This window comes from Trachurus japonicus, chromosome 10 (genome assembly GCF_045865225.1).
Source record: "Trachurus japonicus isolate A0001 chromosome 10, Traja_1.0".
NCBI classification, from domain to species: domain Eukaryota; kingdom Metazoa; phylum Chordata; class Actinopteri; order Carangiformes; family Carangidae; genus Trachurus; species Trachurus japonicus.
Window position 1 is genome coordinate 21,609,800 of NC_140916.1, and position 15,189 is coordinate 21,624,988.

General features: G+C 41.4%; 1 protein-coding gene across 2 annotated transcripts in view; it reads right to left on the reverse strand.

Annotated features, from left to right (window-relative positions):
• Positions 1-361: 361 nt before the first annotated feature.
• Positions 362-15,189, reverse strand: part of gabrb2a (gamma-aminobutyric acid type A receptor subunit beta2a) — a 33,434-nt gene continuing 18,606 nt past the window's right edge. The window contains exons 5-10 of one of the 2 annotated variants that reach the window (XM_085790025.1): positions 11,608-11,690; positions 6,832-6,969; positions 6,398-6,550; positions 4,205-4,449; positions 3,601-3,741; positions 362-2,430 (exon numbers count right to left, since the gene is read on the reverse strand). In XM_085790025.1, coding sequence (XP_085646151.1) covers positions 2,074-2,430; positions 3,601-3,741; positions 4,205-4,449; positions 6,398-6,550; positions 6,832-6,969; positions 11,608-11,690 — 1,117 coding nt within the window. In that variant the 3' untranslated portion in view covers positions 362-2,073. The remainder of the gene's footprint in view (positions 2,431-3,600; positions 3,742-4,204; positions 4,450-6,397; positions 6,551-6,831; positions 6,970-11,607; positions 11,691-15,189) is intronic. The other variant, XM_085790026.1, reaches the window with a different exon arrangement.

Consider the following 15,189-nt stretch of genomic DNA (forward strand, 5'->3'; position numbering starts at 1 on the left):
TCCTCTGGCCCCTGCAGCCAGTGGGCCACAGAGTGCCTCCATATCTATGGCTCTCTGCGTTAATGTCCCCTAAGGCTGGGGCTGGCGCTCAGCCCAAGCTCAGACCCCAGCCGAGCCCATCTCAGCCCAGACCACCGCTGCGGCCTCTGGCTCTGACTCCTCTGCTTCTCCATCCATTATGCAGCCAATATTCCCCAGCTGCAGCCCTCACATCTCTCTGTTCACCCCTACACTTGCCTCTCTCTCGCTCGCATACTCACTCCCTGTGTCGGGTTTAGTTGTTCACTCACTCATTCAGACACTCAATCAGCCATGAGGCCGACACTCACACAGGACACATAAAACCGCCACCCGTGTACTCTGTTATTGAAGTGATAGACTGAATTGAGTTTTAATTGAATTTAGATACATCTTCATAATTGCTGACAATCATTACACAAGATATTTACAGTCATTATGAAATATTACAATTGGAATTTACAGAAACTTTGTACAAAATATGCCTGACTTCAATGCCTGGATAGTGGGGTCCTTGTTAAGTCGTTTCAGGAGAACAAAACATTGACCCAAAAGTCACTGGTGTCTGGAAGTGCTTTAGTTTCAGCAAGTAGATGTTTTTAGAGTCCATTAAAAAGAAAGAAAAGAGAGAAAAGTCCAAAAAGTACAGAGTCAGCAAAGTTGTGAATCTTTTTTCCTCAGTTAAATTGCTGTTTGTTCTTTTTTTTGACTGAATGGAACATTTGATCTGTAATTCAACTGCAAAAACAACAACAGAGACCCATTTAAATAGAATAAATTCATAATATTTACACAATAATGTGAGTATTGATTTATAAAAATGAATCATCTCTTTTTCTTTAAACATGATTTATGTTTATCTACAGTTTTTCAGAACAGAAACCTAATCACAATGGAACGCATCATACTTCTATCATTCAATTCTACTGATAATGATGATTGTGGATTGCCATATTTATGCAGCAACTCTGGTTGCAATGAAACTCAGCTCATCTATCAGCAAAGTTCTTACACCAGCTTAAGTCGTGTTAAAGCCTTTCTCCGCCTCTGAAGCTTCTCACACGATGGCAGAAAGTACGGAGGAGTCGAATGTTCTCTTTAAAAAATAAATAAATAAATAACCACGTGGTGAAATGGAATTGGTTCTGTCAGCACAGCAAAAAAGCAAAACATAAACTCGGCCAAAGCATCAGAGTCCAACAGTCCCACTCTTTCACCGGATTGTTGGGGACCTTCACAACAACCGTGGAAGCTTTGTTTCTGTTCAACATTGGCACCATCAAAGCTCCACACGGATGTCCAGAGAAAAGAGCGCCCCCTGCTGTCCAGCTGTTGACATCCAGCGATACTCAAACCCAGAAACACCCAGATGGGCTGTGCTAAGCCAAAGCTGGAAAATGGTAACTGACAGACTAACTTTAACTAGTAAAAACTAAAATGCTTTGCGCTCCATCATCATTATGACTGAGATGCAAATGAAATCAAACATAAGCATGCTTTTAAAGGATGTTTTTGATATACAGTAATTATAGGAAAATAGACTATCAAGGATGACTCCTTTAAAATCATTTATAAAGCTTTCCTGGATGCAGACAGCTCGGCTACGAAGTAAATAGATACTAAACAAAACAAATCCTTAAAGTATATGCAAACACAAGCATAAATATTTGATCCACAGAGAGTAAGCTACGAATGACAAATATTAGTGATATATTGAAATTCTGGAACAGGCACCATTTCTGTCTTTTTAAAACTTGCTCTTCTTTTTCGAGTGTTTGTCAGTCGTTTTAAGGTGTTTCCCAAATCCTAAGAGTCACTGCTGACTGAAGTGTTGGGTGCTGCTGCAGTCCATCCAAAAGTCTTTGCATTCTCCTCTCTTTTTTCTAAAATGAACCAGCTAAAAAAGTTGGTGCACTGTTCATCTCTCATTCTCTCACTCACATCATCTCTCACCTCTCTTTCTTCATTTCTCTCATGTCCCCTAAAACCCCCGTCTCCCTTACCCCCCCCTTCTTTACATGGCCGCCATGTGCTGGCCACCGGACGCCACCGGGTTTAATGGACGTAGTAGAGCCAGTAGACCACGTTGAAGAAGGAGAAGACGGTGGGGAAGATCATCCTGGACCACTTGTCGATAGAGTTCACGTCGGACAGGTCTGGGATGTTCACCTTGAGCTGGGAGGCCCGTCTCCGTAGGCGGGACTTCTTCTGGGCGTGGCGCTCCAAGGCGCTGTGGCCATAGTTCTGACGGGCCATGGCTGCCCTGCGGTACTGCAGCGTTGAGCTATCATAGGCCAGCATGGTGTTGCGAGGGTCCCCGGGTGCTCCTAGGCCCCGGGACAGATCCCCAGCACCCCCCATCTCATTCTTCATTTCCAAGGTGCTGAACAGGATGTTGTCGTCGGGAGTCATCTGTGTGAGGGTGTAAAAACAGGTGGAGCCATGACAAGTTACTGCCTAAGGAAAAGGGTGTATTTAAATATAAACTAGGTCTATTTAAAATTATTATTCAAAAGAAATATAACTATAATGATCATTAAGCAATTCATTGTGTAAATAATACTGATGAGGTGCTAGAATGGGTAATGCAAATGAGTCAAAAAACTGTGTTACTTACAGTGAAGAAAATCTTAAGCACTTCAAAAGCACTAAACAAATTATTGATCATCTGTCAATAAAAAATCGGAGTGATAATACAACCACAAGACTATGAAATAACATTCCTGGAAGAGCACAACGCACTCCACAAACTAAGTCTCATGGAGAAATCTTCATTGTCATCTCAGAATTTCAACCAGAGTTTGGTTAAAATTCTGTCGATTCACAAGACAAACTGAATAAAAAAAGAGAAAAGCAAAGGAAAAAATGTGACAGGAGAAGGTTGAGAGAAATAGTAAGGACTTTGCAAAGATGGAGGAGAGGCTAAAAAGGTTCAGGGCAGGTCAGGAAAGACGTTGTGGGAAGTGAATTCGGATCAACATTTCTTCATCCATAGCCTGACTTCTGAGGAAAAACGTCCCTTTAATCCAATCCTGTCCCGCTGTAAATGGAGCTCATTTGTATTTTTTGTTGTTTTTGTGTAACTCACTTTGAAGCGAAGCCACTTAGTTGGCACTATTCATCAAACTGCAAATGATCTTTTTCTCCGTCTGACAATGCTTTTTTTTTATTATTATCAATTGCATCATTTAGTCTTAAGAGATTCATCAATTGCCTTTGAGATTCAACAGTATATTTGTATCTAAATTATATTATCTTGAGAGAAGCTACTGATGTTTTGTTTTGTTTTGTTTGGTTTTTTTTTGCCATATTTGTCATTTTTCCCATTAATTTAGATATACAGCCCAAGTTAAGATTAAAATTAATGCCTGCAGAAATCAAACTGCTAAGCCATGTTTGTCAGGAAAATGCATGAAGAGCAAACCAAGAGAGGGAAAAACACAATGGTGGGAGTGATGATCAAAGTTGCCTTAAAAATCTATAGAAATCAAAGAAATGCACAAAAACTACAGCATTTTCCTCTGATCTGGATTGATTCAGATTGATGACATTGTTAGTTTTGACTTTCAAAACCTCCAGTACCTTATTTCTTTGCTCGCCTAGTCCTAATGCGGCATCGTCCACAAAGATGGGATCCCACATCGAGTCATATGCGTCAATTTCCCTCTGTTTCATTCTGGCATACAGAGCATCATCTCTCTGAACTACATTTCCCACCAGCCACTGCAAGCATACAAAATCAGCACTGTTACTTAGGGGGAAATCGTAGCTTGCCACACTCAGAAGGAAAGGGTGTTTTATTTTTTTATGTTGCTGTTGTTCCTGCAACTTTAGCAGCTGAGTCAGATTTAAAGGGAAGGCTTTGGCACCACAGCCAGTGATTTTTCCAAGGCGCCTTGCCCTTTGAAAGACACAGAAATATGGAGATAAAGTAAAAGCCAGTCATTGCTTCTGCATTCACTCTTTCAGATCCTAGTCTGAGTAATAAAGTTGAAACACAAGGCTAAACCAGTGAGACACGGAGAGCTAGAGTAGGAGTAAAGAGTGCTGGTAAAGGACATCAAGCATTGATCACAGCATCACATTGACCTTGAGAGTAGCAGAAGTCATTTGCTGCCACAGAAACAAACAGACACATTAACCGACAGCACAGATACGACTACAGGACGTTTCCCTGCACACGTACCTTGTTGGGGTCGGGTCTCAGCTTCTCGTTATTGGCTGTGGCCGCTTTCTCAGCCGCCTTCTTCTGCCGCTGGGGGCCCTGGCCGAAGAAGATGTAGTTGACGAAGGCGTACTCCAGCAGGGCCAGGAAGACAAACACAAAGCAGCCCATCAGGTACATGTCAATAGCCTTGACGTAGGGGATCTTAGGGAGCGTCTCTCGCAAGTGGGTGTTGATGGTGGTCATGGTCAGCACCGTAGTGATCCCTGGAGATCAGCGGAGTCACACGTTTAGAGAGAGAGTGAAGTCTTTAGACGCTGTAAGACATTTTACAATCATCTGTACATTAAAAAAACATGCCTGTCAATTTGACTGGAGGTAATATTGCATTTTTAGTTTTGCTAGCAGTATGGCTCTACGGATGGTCATATCAGTCCACTGCTTTTGTCCACATTTAAATATCTCAACAACTCCCAAATGGACTCATTTGAAACTCTGTACCGACTTTTATGGTGCCCAAAGAATTGATCACACTGATTTTGGAAGTTGACCAATTTTTTCCTCAAGGGCCAAATCATGTCAACATTTGTGTTTTTGAGTGAATTCATATTGGCTTTGGTGATTCAATACTGTTCAATACTTTGGTGTATGACCAAACAGCTGCAAAAACAGCTGTCCACTATTGACTGCACACTAAGAACATGTTAGCATGCTAACATGCTAAAACCAAGACGATGCAAGTAAGGATTCCTTAATAACTGTCTATGTCGGATATAATGCACTATATCCTCATGAGTGCTTGTATTCTTTGTGTGTAACTTCACACACTACAATACAGTACATGTCTTCTGTTAACAACCACACAATGCAGTGCTGCACATTTCAAAGGCAAAGAAATCAGTAGGATTACATCCGTCAGTGATGGTGTAAAATACTGCTAGAGTATTTGCAATATGAATTTAGTATTTAGCAAACCTGTAAATCACAAATGATCGTGTTGAAATTTGCTTCACATCAATCCAATAGAGATCAGGTGCATATCTTCAAAGGATATGGGCTTGTGCTTGTGAACATAAGCATTAGTGATTATCGTGTACGCTATATGTATTTATTTATAGTAAACAGACAGGCCTGAAAGAATGTGAACCCATATGGATAAAAAGATCCCTCAAAGCCTCCGGAGACAGAAACGGCCGCTGTTTGTGTGTGTGTGTGTGTGTGTGTGTGTGTGTGTGTGTGTGTCTTTCGTATGAGTAAGGTTTGCATCCAATCATGTTTCCAAATGGACACAGAATGAACTGTAGGCTCTATAAAAAGCATGGCATCACTGTAAACATCTGCTATTAGTCACAGCACAATTCACCTGTTTTTTTGACATACACGCATTGTGTTTGATACATTAGTCATTTGCATGCACAATCTGCATTTGGTCAGATTCACACGTATTATAAATAACCCAGCAGCCAGCAGTGTCACTGTAGCATGGAGGCTCATCTCTCATTGGCTGCACGTTCTCAGGACGCTGAGAGCAGGCACATCTTTAAATCACGTTACCCTCTGAATGCACTGTCTGGGGCTCCAACCCCGCATGTGTCCCACTTCAGAAAACAAATGGTGTGTGACAAGAGCGACACACATAAAGCTCAAAGCCATTTCCTCTGCTGCTCTGCCCTGTCATACCCAACTTTAACACTAAAGGGAGCTTAGTGGCATCAGTGGTAGTTTGACATTGGCGTAAAAGCATTAACTCTAATGTGTAAGGTGCATTAAAGCAAATGTTGCCAATTTTCATTTGGCTGTAATTTAGTTGGATCTGGCTATGATAAGCTGGGAACCCTGGCCAATGAGAGGCTCCGATAGACAGACAGGCATAGAGAAAGACAGCACGCGCTTCAAGGTCGAGCTGTAGCGCTTCTCGCTCTGCATGAGTCATGCATATAGTCATCTCTGAACAACAGACATTTAGCCGGGCAGCCTATCACACACTGCTATCACTCACGTGCTCAGAGCTAATGAGAAAAAAAGTAAACGCTGGGAAAACAGAGAGTCAAAACAGAGAACAGGCTCATGACAGACACAATAATGTGTAGATGTAAAGCCAGTCTAAATGAAAACGGCTCAGTGTTTGTTAAATGGCTCTTTTTATGGTCTGTTATCATTTAGCTTTGGGTTATTTCCCAGGGTCAGTGTTCAGCAGCGGCGAGGCAGTCCTACCCAGGGCCACTCTGGCAGCTGAGGCATCGTAGTTGATCCAGAAGGAGACCCAGGAGAGGATGGTAATCAGGATGGAAGGCATGTATGTCTGCAGGATGAAGTAACCAATGTTCCTCTTCAGTTTGAAGCTGAGGGACAGGCGGGGGTAGGAACCTGAAGGAGGCACACAGAGATAAAGGAGTGGGATAGAAATAGATTTTCCTCAATGACGCCCACTAAAAGCTATATTTTCCTTGACACTGGGAAGCCTGCAATATATCCCTCTCAATACTGACATCTATTTTGAATGTATACGTATTTTAATATCAAAAATAAAATGAGGTTATTTGGAATATTATTTTTCAGGTATAGTAAAAACACTTTTTGGCTCAGCCTGAGTAGATGAACACCTACTGTACAAAGGACACAAAGTTGACTGTTTTTTTTTTTTTTACCCGTAGAAAAGACCACATTCTTGGAGATGAGTTTGTAGTCAACAATGGAAAACTGTGGCAGTTCTATCCTGTCGACCCCAGACACAGCGCCGTCTCCTCCTCGCCAGTAAAACTCGATATCATCTGTGGTGTAGCCATCTGCAGGGGAGAAACCAAAGCCAGGACACTTAGAGAAACATTATCGTTGTCCATTAACCATCTGCAATACATCATCACGCCATGAAGCAGTGTTGAATGTCAATGTCAGTACATATTGTGCATTTCAGCACATTCACAACAAAAAATGCTATTCGTGGGGCGGCGTTTAGCTCACTTGGTAGAGCTGCCGCCTCATGTTGAGGATACAGTCCTCACTGCAGGATGCCCCGGTTCGAATGCTGCATCAGGCAGCCCTTTCCATGTCATTCCCCCTCTCTGCCTCCCCATTTCCTGTCTCTCTCTCCCCACTGTGCTATCGATTGAAGGCAAAAAAAGCCCCAAAAATATACTTTAAAAAATGCTATTCATTTTCAAAGTGTACCTAAAGTTATTAGATACTAGTTTGTAAAAGAAAGAAAAAATCTGCAGTGTTTTGTTTTATTGTTTATTATATTATATTATATTATATTATTAATATAATATAATATAACAACACTATAAACAATACTTTTAGCATTTCCGGCCTTTAAATATTACTCAAATAAAAAGTCTCACATTTTTCTAAATGTGGCCAAAGAGAGCAAGGAAGTGTTGAGAGTTGATTCAGCTCAAGTTGTTTCTAAAGTTTTGCTATTTTTAAATAGCCAATGTTAGCATCAACAGCTATTAAGTTGGAAGCTTTGCCAACAGCGATCGATACAACCACTTCTCCAGGACAAGGTCCACAGGGACACTGAAATTGAAAATTACCTGTAGGCCTAAATCCTGACCTGAAAGCTGTATAACAATATTTCCAATTGACAGGAAAGTGCACAGCTGTTGATGCAAATGTTAGCTATTGCAAAACTTATAGATGTCTCACTCTCAAGTAAGGACCTGGGGAAAGCAGGTTAGCACGTTACTCTTATTTTAAGATGAATTCTTGAGGTTGATATGTTTCCCTTTTTTCACTATGAAAACCGACTCACAGTGACGTGACCTGCTTCAGAGGGTAATCACACCAAACATTTAGCTAATTTTATTTTAGTCACTGTTAAAATATGAAGCTATGATGACGCGACAGCAAGTAGGTCATTCTCTAAAGGCTTTCTTGCTGGTGTGTTAAGTGTTTGCTGGAAACTCTGAAAAATAAAAGTTTCTTTGCTGTCAGTTGTAAAAGCAAGAACCTGATTTCCTAACACTAATGGTCACTTAGTGTGAACCTCCAACAACATGAATCATAAATGCAAGGATCTTTGTTTTCTTTCTGCATCACCAATGTAAACACTCAATGTAAATAAGTAACATTTAAAAAAAAAAAAAAGGAAAAGAGAAAAAGGGCGCTACATGCTAATTGTGATGGATTACCACGTCAAGCAAGATTATTGACATAACCTCCTTACATCAGTCTGAATCAATAGTCGCAAGGTAAGATAGGTTTAAGACATTTTTATTTTGTGTGTGTTGGAGAGTGCAACATTAAAATCTAAAATTGGCAGGGTATTTCAGAGTTAAAAGCTTTCAGGCTTCTCAGCAGAGTCTCAAATCCTATAGTGCACAAGAAAAAAAGACACAACTATAATGAATAGAAAAGTCTCATAAATGATGTTAATGATAAATAAATGATGCAGCTGCAACTCTCTACCCTGAAAACCAGGACATTTTTTCTGTTCTGAGGCATGTTTATATTGAGACAAACACGTGCTATTTTAAAGCCACATAACGCTGTGAACAACTGAGATTTGGAGCATGATGCATTTGGTGCACATGGATGGAAACTATTGCCGTTGTAGTCAGGGGACTCCAGTGTTGCAGACTGTCAGACATGAACAGTGTCACAGGCAAACAGGGAGCAGCCATCTCCCTGCGCTGAGCTCTACTTTGTCTGCATCACACTCAAAATAGAGGCAGTGACCTATTCAGATGCGATGAATAATTAAACCTCAAAGCTTTGATTTTTAAAAATTAACACATAATTCGTTGTTGCTGTGGCACTGACATTCAAGGTGAAGTTAGTCACGGCGCTCAGGTTGGGTTGTTACTGGTTGGACGGGCGGTTAACTTCACCCACAGGCCTTTTTCACAGCAGACATTTTGGGAAAAGCACAGGTGTTGTCAATAATATAAACACGGGCTTCGTTCTACGTGAACCCGCGTGGACAATAACCAGGACCGTGAAACTGCGGACAGAACAGCCACAGTTTATGTCACCATGAATACCTGTGCTTTTCCTGGCTGAAGTTATTATTTCATCACAATATGGAAAGAGCAGCATCAACAACGTGTCATCCTACCTCTAAACACGCTCTCATCTCCATGCACATACTGTATGTTCCTACTTCAGATGCAAATCTTTAAAAGCAGGTCACACACATTTAGTTTTCATTATTAAAAATGTTAAATAACAATGACAACAATGGAGCTCTATCACAGACAATTGAGTTTAATTAGCTCCACATGCAACACTTTAGGAACACTTTGATTATGGCCAGCCTTATTCTTTTAATTGGTGCATTTCTGAACACATCACACCCCTGGTTCAGCTGTGAAGCCTAATGTAGTTGAAGCTGAATTCCTTCACCCATAGATAAGAGTTAGCTCTCCCTCCAGGTCTGCATTGTCATCATCCCCGCCTTGTGCAGCCCTGCATCTCCCCAATTAAGGCCGAGTCCACCATGCTGTACTTCTGATGTGCAGCTCAGTTCAGTTCTGATCAACCATGACAGGCTGGGAACAGGAAGGTGGTTAGGAAGGAGTTTGGGAACTGGAGATTTTTCACACAAAGAGCAACATAACAGAGCATTTTATTGCCTGTGTGTAACTGGTCAGTCATCTTGTAGCTCTGTTTATTCTGGACCATTGTTTCTACAGTATATAGCTCTGGAAATAATTATGAGACCACTCCCAAAATGATCAGTTTCTCTGGTTTTACTATTTATAGGTATGTGTTTGAGTAAAATTAAATTAAATTTTTTTTTGGTTTATTCTATCAACTACCGACAACATTTCTCCCAAAATTGAAAAATAAATATTGTCATTTAGAGCTTTTATTGGCTAATGACTAAACTAGTCTAAATAACAAAAAAAAAAATCAAGTCTTTTCAGACCTTGAATAATAATAATAATGCAAAGAAAACATGTTCATATTTATTCCTAAACAACACAGCAAGAATATTTTACCTCAGGAAGAGTTTATAAATTGGTTTTTGTGGGATAATGTCAATGTTTAATCCCCACTGTGGTTTTTGTAATCTTCCTATAAAATCAGATGTGGTTCTCATTACATAAGTAGAATGAGTTGTGTTTGTGTTGATATGTAAAAAAGAAAAGAAAAGAATGACTGTCATACATGTAGAGATGCTTTTAAGAAACATTTGTGAAAGTGGTCTCTTATTTTTTTCCAGAGCTGTATGTGTACAGTAATACAGTGTATATCAGAACAATGTCAGTGCATGACTGACATGAGGAGACAGACAGCCCAGCATGAGCTCTAACATATATGCATACATACATACATACGTGGGTCTGTATTTGCATGTGTATGTGTGCAATAGATCTTTAGTATTGGAAGGGTATAAAATCAATTATTGCACAGTGCAGCCCAGTATATGAGGCCAGTGGCCTGAGCCATAGTAGTGAGCTGCTGATGTATCAGGGGATCTGGGGTTTTAAGACTTGTGTCTGTTAAAAATGCATCAAGTTTATCAAGGGAAGTGAGAGTTCTCTGGGCTCATTAGTCTGAATAAAATAGCATGCTCTGGCATGAAGCGATTCCAACGTTAAAACCGTTGCCAGTTAATCCATATGAGAGCAGATACTGCCTGGTGATCAAAACTGGAGCTGTGCGTGTATGTGTGTGAGACTGTGTGTATGTGTGTGTGCATTTTGTGTTGGGCTGCCTGAGTGAGGAGGAGAAAAAAAAAGGATAGTATGAGTGATGGTGAGAGAGATAAAAAGGCTGGGAGAAAAAAGAAGAGGATGAGACTGTGCAAAGAAAGGAGATGAGAAACGAAAAGAGAGGAGCAGCGAGAGGCAGTTCTGACCCGCACTGTTTTTGTGCTGCTTAACGCTGCTGGCAATAGTGTGATCAAACCCGGAAAGACTGAGCCCTACACCACATCCCAGCCCCATAATCCTTTTCTCTGGGGACCCAGATAAAACACGCAGAGGACCTCGTCTTTCTCTCTCATGTTCCCTCACGCTCCCTCCCTCCCTTGACTCCAGAACGCCAGATCACGTACAATTACAAACTCCATGTGAAATGAGCTCTTTGTACCGTACAAACATGGAGGCACTTTCGGGAGAAAGCGGCACATAACATCCACAATCAGCACACCCCTGAAACACTGGACCTAATCAGGCTCCTCCACGCCTTGGGAAGCCACTGCAGTTAGAGTTGAATTAATTAGGCTGGATGTTATCAGTCAGTGAGCCATTAGTGATGTTCCTCTTCTTGATGCGTATCTCTTGATGTCTCATCAGCCTTTCTCAGCATTTAACATGCAGCCTTATCAACCTTCCCTCTACCTTGCTGCCTGCCACCGGACCAGCAGACTGTTTGCAAACCAGACTTCAGAGCTGCATGTGTACGTGGGATCTGTTTAATTCTCTGTCTATGTGTGGGCGTGAGAGCTGGTTGTCAGGGACAACGGTACTTACAGCTTTCGATCTCCAGGGTGCAGTTTTGCTCATCTAGAGGGTAGCGACGCAGGTCCATCATGCAGGCTGCGGTGGTGGTGATCCTAGACACAGAGCGGGACAGAAAAGAAAGGATTCATCATTACAGACACGACCGAGGCCGCGATGCACAGCACAGTTCATTTCACCTGACCTTCACAGCAGAGTAGGATGTACACGTCAAAGCAGGATGATGATGGCAAGCCTTTAGAAACCAGGGGAGTCTTTGAAAACAACAGGTCTAAACTGTTGACTGAACTGAAAAACCTCATTAAAAGTAATCTGAGTGGATGTTTGTTGTAATTTTAAGCTGACACTGAGAATAAAAAAGTAAATAAAACGATTGGTCAGTGGTTTTGCTCAGTTTGCCTTTCGATGTCTAGTTCTTGTTTTAAGGATCTCCTGCTGATCGCTGCTTTCCCTTAACATTTCCCTTCTTTCATATTATAACCCCTGTCTACTGTACCCTCCGCTGGGTCCCAGCTACTGGCACTGGCCTAAAAAAAGAGCAAAACTGAAAAAAATCTTCCTTCGTCTCTGAGGCTACACTTCAGCCTTGGAGTCCAGTTTATTGCAGGTTTGATGCACTTTTACCCTTTTACCATTTTATTCTCATCTTTTATTTGAAGCTTTGTAAGTTTTAACATTTGTCTACATGCTGCTTTTACTGTCCACACGGTACCATTTTTTTTTTTAAAGATTGCAATGCCCTCATTGGATCAAGCTGTGTAAATAAAGGCTCAATGAATGAATGAAGTAGTAGTTGCTTCACCAAGTGTAACATTTTTTCTCTCCATCAGATCAAGAGATCCTCTAAGAATTGAACTGTGACATGACATTTGCTGTAGCTTTTGAGCTTCCAGCATTTTACAGTTCTTTAACACAGTCAAGTTTCAGGTCCATACAAGCTCAAATACATACAGTATCTGCTGCATTATTTCCTGTTGGCAAACAAATTGTAGAAAAGTAAATTCATTACTTTTATACAAAGTGCAAAAACAGCATACTATTTAAAGTTTGTAAAATACAAAATTAGTATTGTATGTATATGGCAGTGGGACAATGTATTGCCTTTCATTTTCATCCATACGTGGATAAAACAAGAACAGGGTTCAACCTCTGGTCAAACAATCCTGTATTAAAGAGCGGCTGAGTTTGAGCCAGTCTTGTCCGACAGGTTCACTCAGAGCAACGCACTTCCTGTTACACACACGACAAGTTGGCCAGAGCTGAGACGGGCTGGCACCCGGCCGTGCCAAACCCCTGAGGCTGTCTGAGAGAGACTGGACACACAATTTAACCACAGGGACTAAATTTAGCCTCCTTGACTTGTACTCACACACACACACACACACACACACACACACACACACACTGATTGATATAAAACATGATAGCATCATGCGACCATTAACAATAATAGCAGCCTGTGGGAAACTTTCCAGTATAGGTTGGAGTATTTGTCGTGACCTTGGGTTTCCCTTGTCATTGCTGGTTACTATCAAGTCATCAGTTTATTGCTTTAGTGGTTCATCCATTCATACACAACAATGAAAATGATCTGTAGATACTCAGACCTCGACCAACCACTGGAAGCCATTAGTAGTAAATAATAATAATAGCCTAATTTTTTTTTTAACTATTGAAGGTGTTTTCTCAAATAAACTTACAGATATTGTCATTTTAACACATTTGTGAAACAAATGAGATCTTTAAAGAACTGTGTCTTTATGATGGCAGTCTGTGTTGTTCTGTTTTAACTGCTATTGTGTAACTACTTCATCCATATTATGCTTCATCTCATTAATGTCTATAAGAATATAATATCTGTTCCTTCAAGCGCCCTAAGGCCTCAACCATTCCCCTTACAAACCTACCACTTTTCTACAATCAAGTATTAATCCACTATTGATGAATAATGATTTAATAATAGATTTTCTTTTCTATCACAGCATAGCAGATTTTATTTTTATTTTTTTTGCTTTAGATACTTTACCAAACAATATTACTATTGGTCCTGTTAAATACATTTCAACATAGTGCACAATAAGACAATACACTGAGAGATACTGAGGGATAGCTGGCTGCCATGATATTAAAAAATATAGGCTTATAAAGATATTTTTACATTGTACATGTGAGGCGCTGTGCTTGTGTCGGTCCAAAGCTTAATTCTGCACTGTAGGTTACATATTTGGGAAGCAATTCGAAACTCCCCTGTGCTTAGCAAATAAGACTAAACTGTTCATTGAGCAGTAAAAACTAAATCACAATATCGCTCCTCTGTTCACTTGAACTACAAACTTATCTTGAAGAGTGCTTTGTCTTTAATAATTAAGAGCAAAAGTTTATTTGAAATCCTTCTACATAAGACTTGCAGCTCCCCTGGGCCCAGCCTGGCAAGTTTGGGATTTCATTTTTCGAGATGTAGAGACACACAGCCTTTCTCTCTCACACTCTCAGGCTCTCTCTCGCTCTCTCTCTGCCTTCTTTTTCTTGCTCTCTGGGCTCTTATGTAAGAGCCAGTTAGCAGGGCCATGGTGCACTGGGGATTAACACAGGAGTCTTATTTCTGCCCTAGTTTACCCCTTTTATGGCCCCAACTTACTGGGATGTTGTGCTTGCCAGCCAGTCACTCATCACTCACCATCACCACCACCACTAGATCATCACCACGGTGGCAGATGAAGCACATGGGAAAAGCGGAAATGAGGCCAAAATGGCAGGGGTAAAAATAACAGCCTATTTATAGCCCACCTACATCGTCAGCAGAAGTCTCGAAGCTTTTTTGTCTGAGACTCCGCATCACTGATCAAGAGCTGCTGCTGCTGCATCTGCTGGCCGATAGCTAGCATGTCCGATACCCACGCTAACAATTAATAAACAGCCTATAATGAGCAAGGAGGAGAGAGGAGCGAGGATTTCTCTGCAGGATTCCCTCCCTGTCTTCGCCTCTCCTCCTCCTCCTCCTCCTCCTCTTCATCGTCATCTTCGCTGCAGCTAGAGTCTGCTGTGGACCTCTGCAGCAGCAGCAGCAGCAGCAGCAGCAGCAGCAGCAGCAGCAGCAGCAGCAGCAGCAGTGATCATGAAGCACAGGCTTGTTTGCTCTTCATCAACATCAGGGCCAGTCCCTCTCTCTCATCCCAACCTGCCGGAGGAGAGGCCACGCTCTAGCAGATCACGCAGATTCAAACACGCTACATTTGCTCTGCGTCGGAGCTAATAGGACATGGAGTTCTAAAAAAGGCTGTTTTTTTTTTTTCATCCTCTCCTGTGCATGTTCCCTCACAGTTCAGCCTGGGTTCTCTCTCTCCCCGTGTGTGTGTGTGTGTGTGTGTGTGTGTGTGTGTGTGTGTGTGTGTGTGTGTGTGTGTGGACCCCCCCTAAGGCAGCCTGTGCACCTTTATTCCAAATGACCTTGTTTACAGACATAACACAACCACCACGAATTCCCAGACAGAATCTCATTTTGAGGGAGCATCAGAGCAGAGACCGAACGAACGCGGCGAGAGATTTTTGAAAAGCAGGTTACAAACCTGTGCAGCCTTTTAATTAAACTGACAA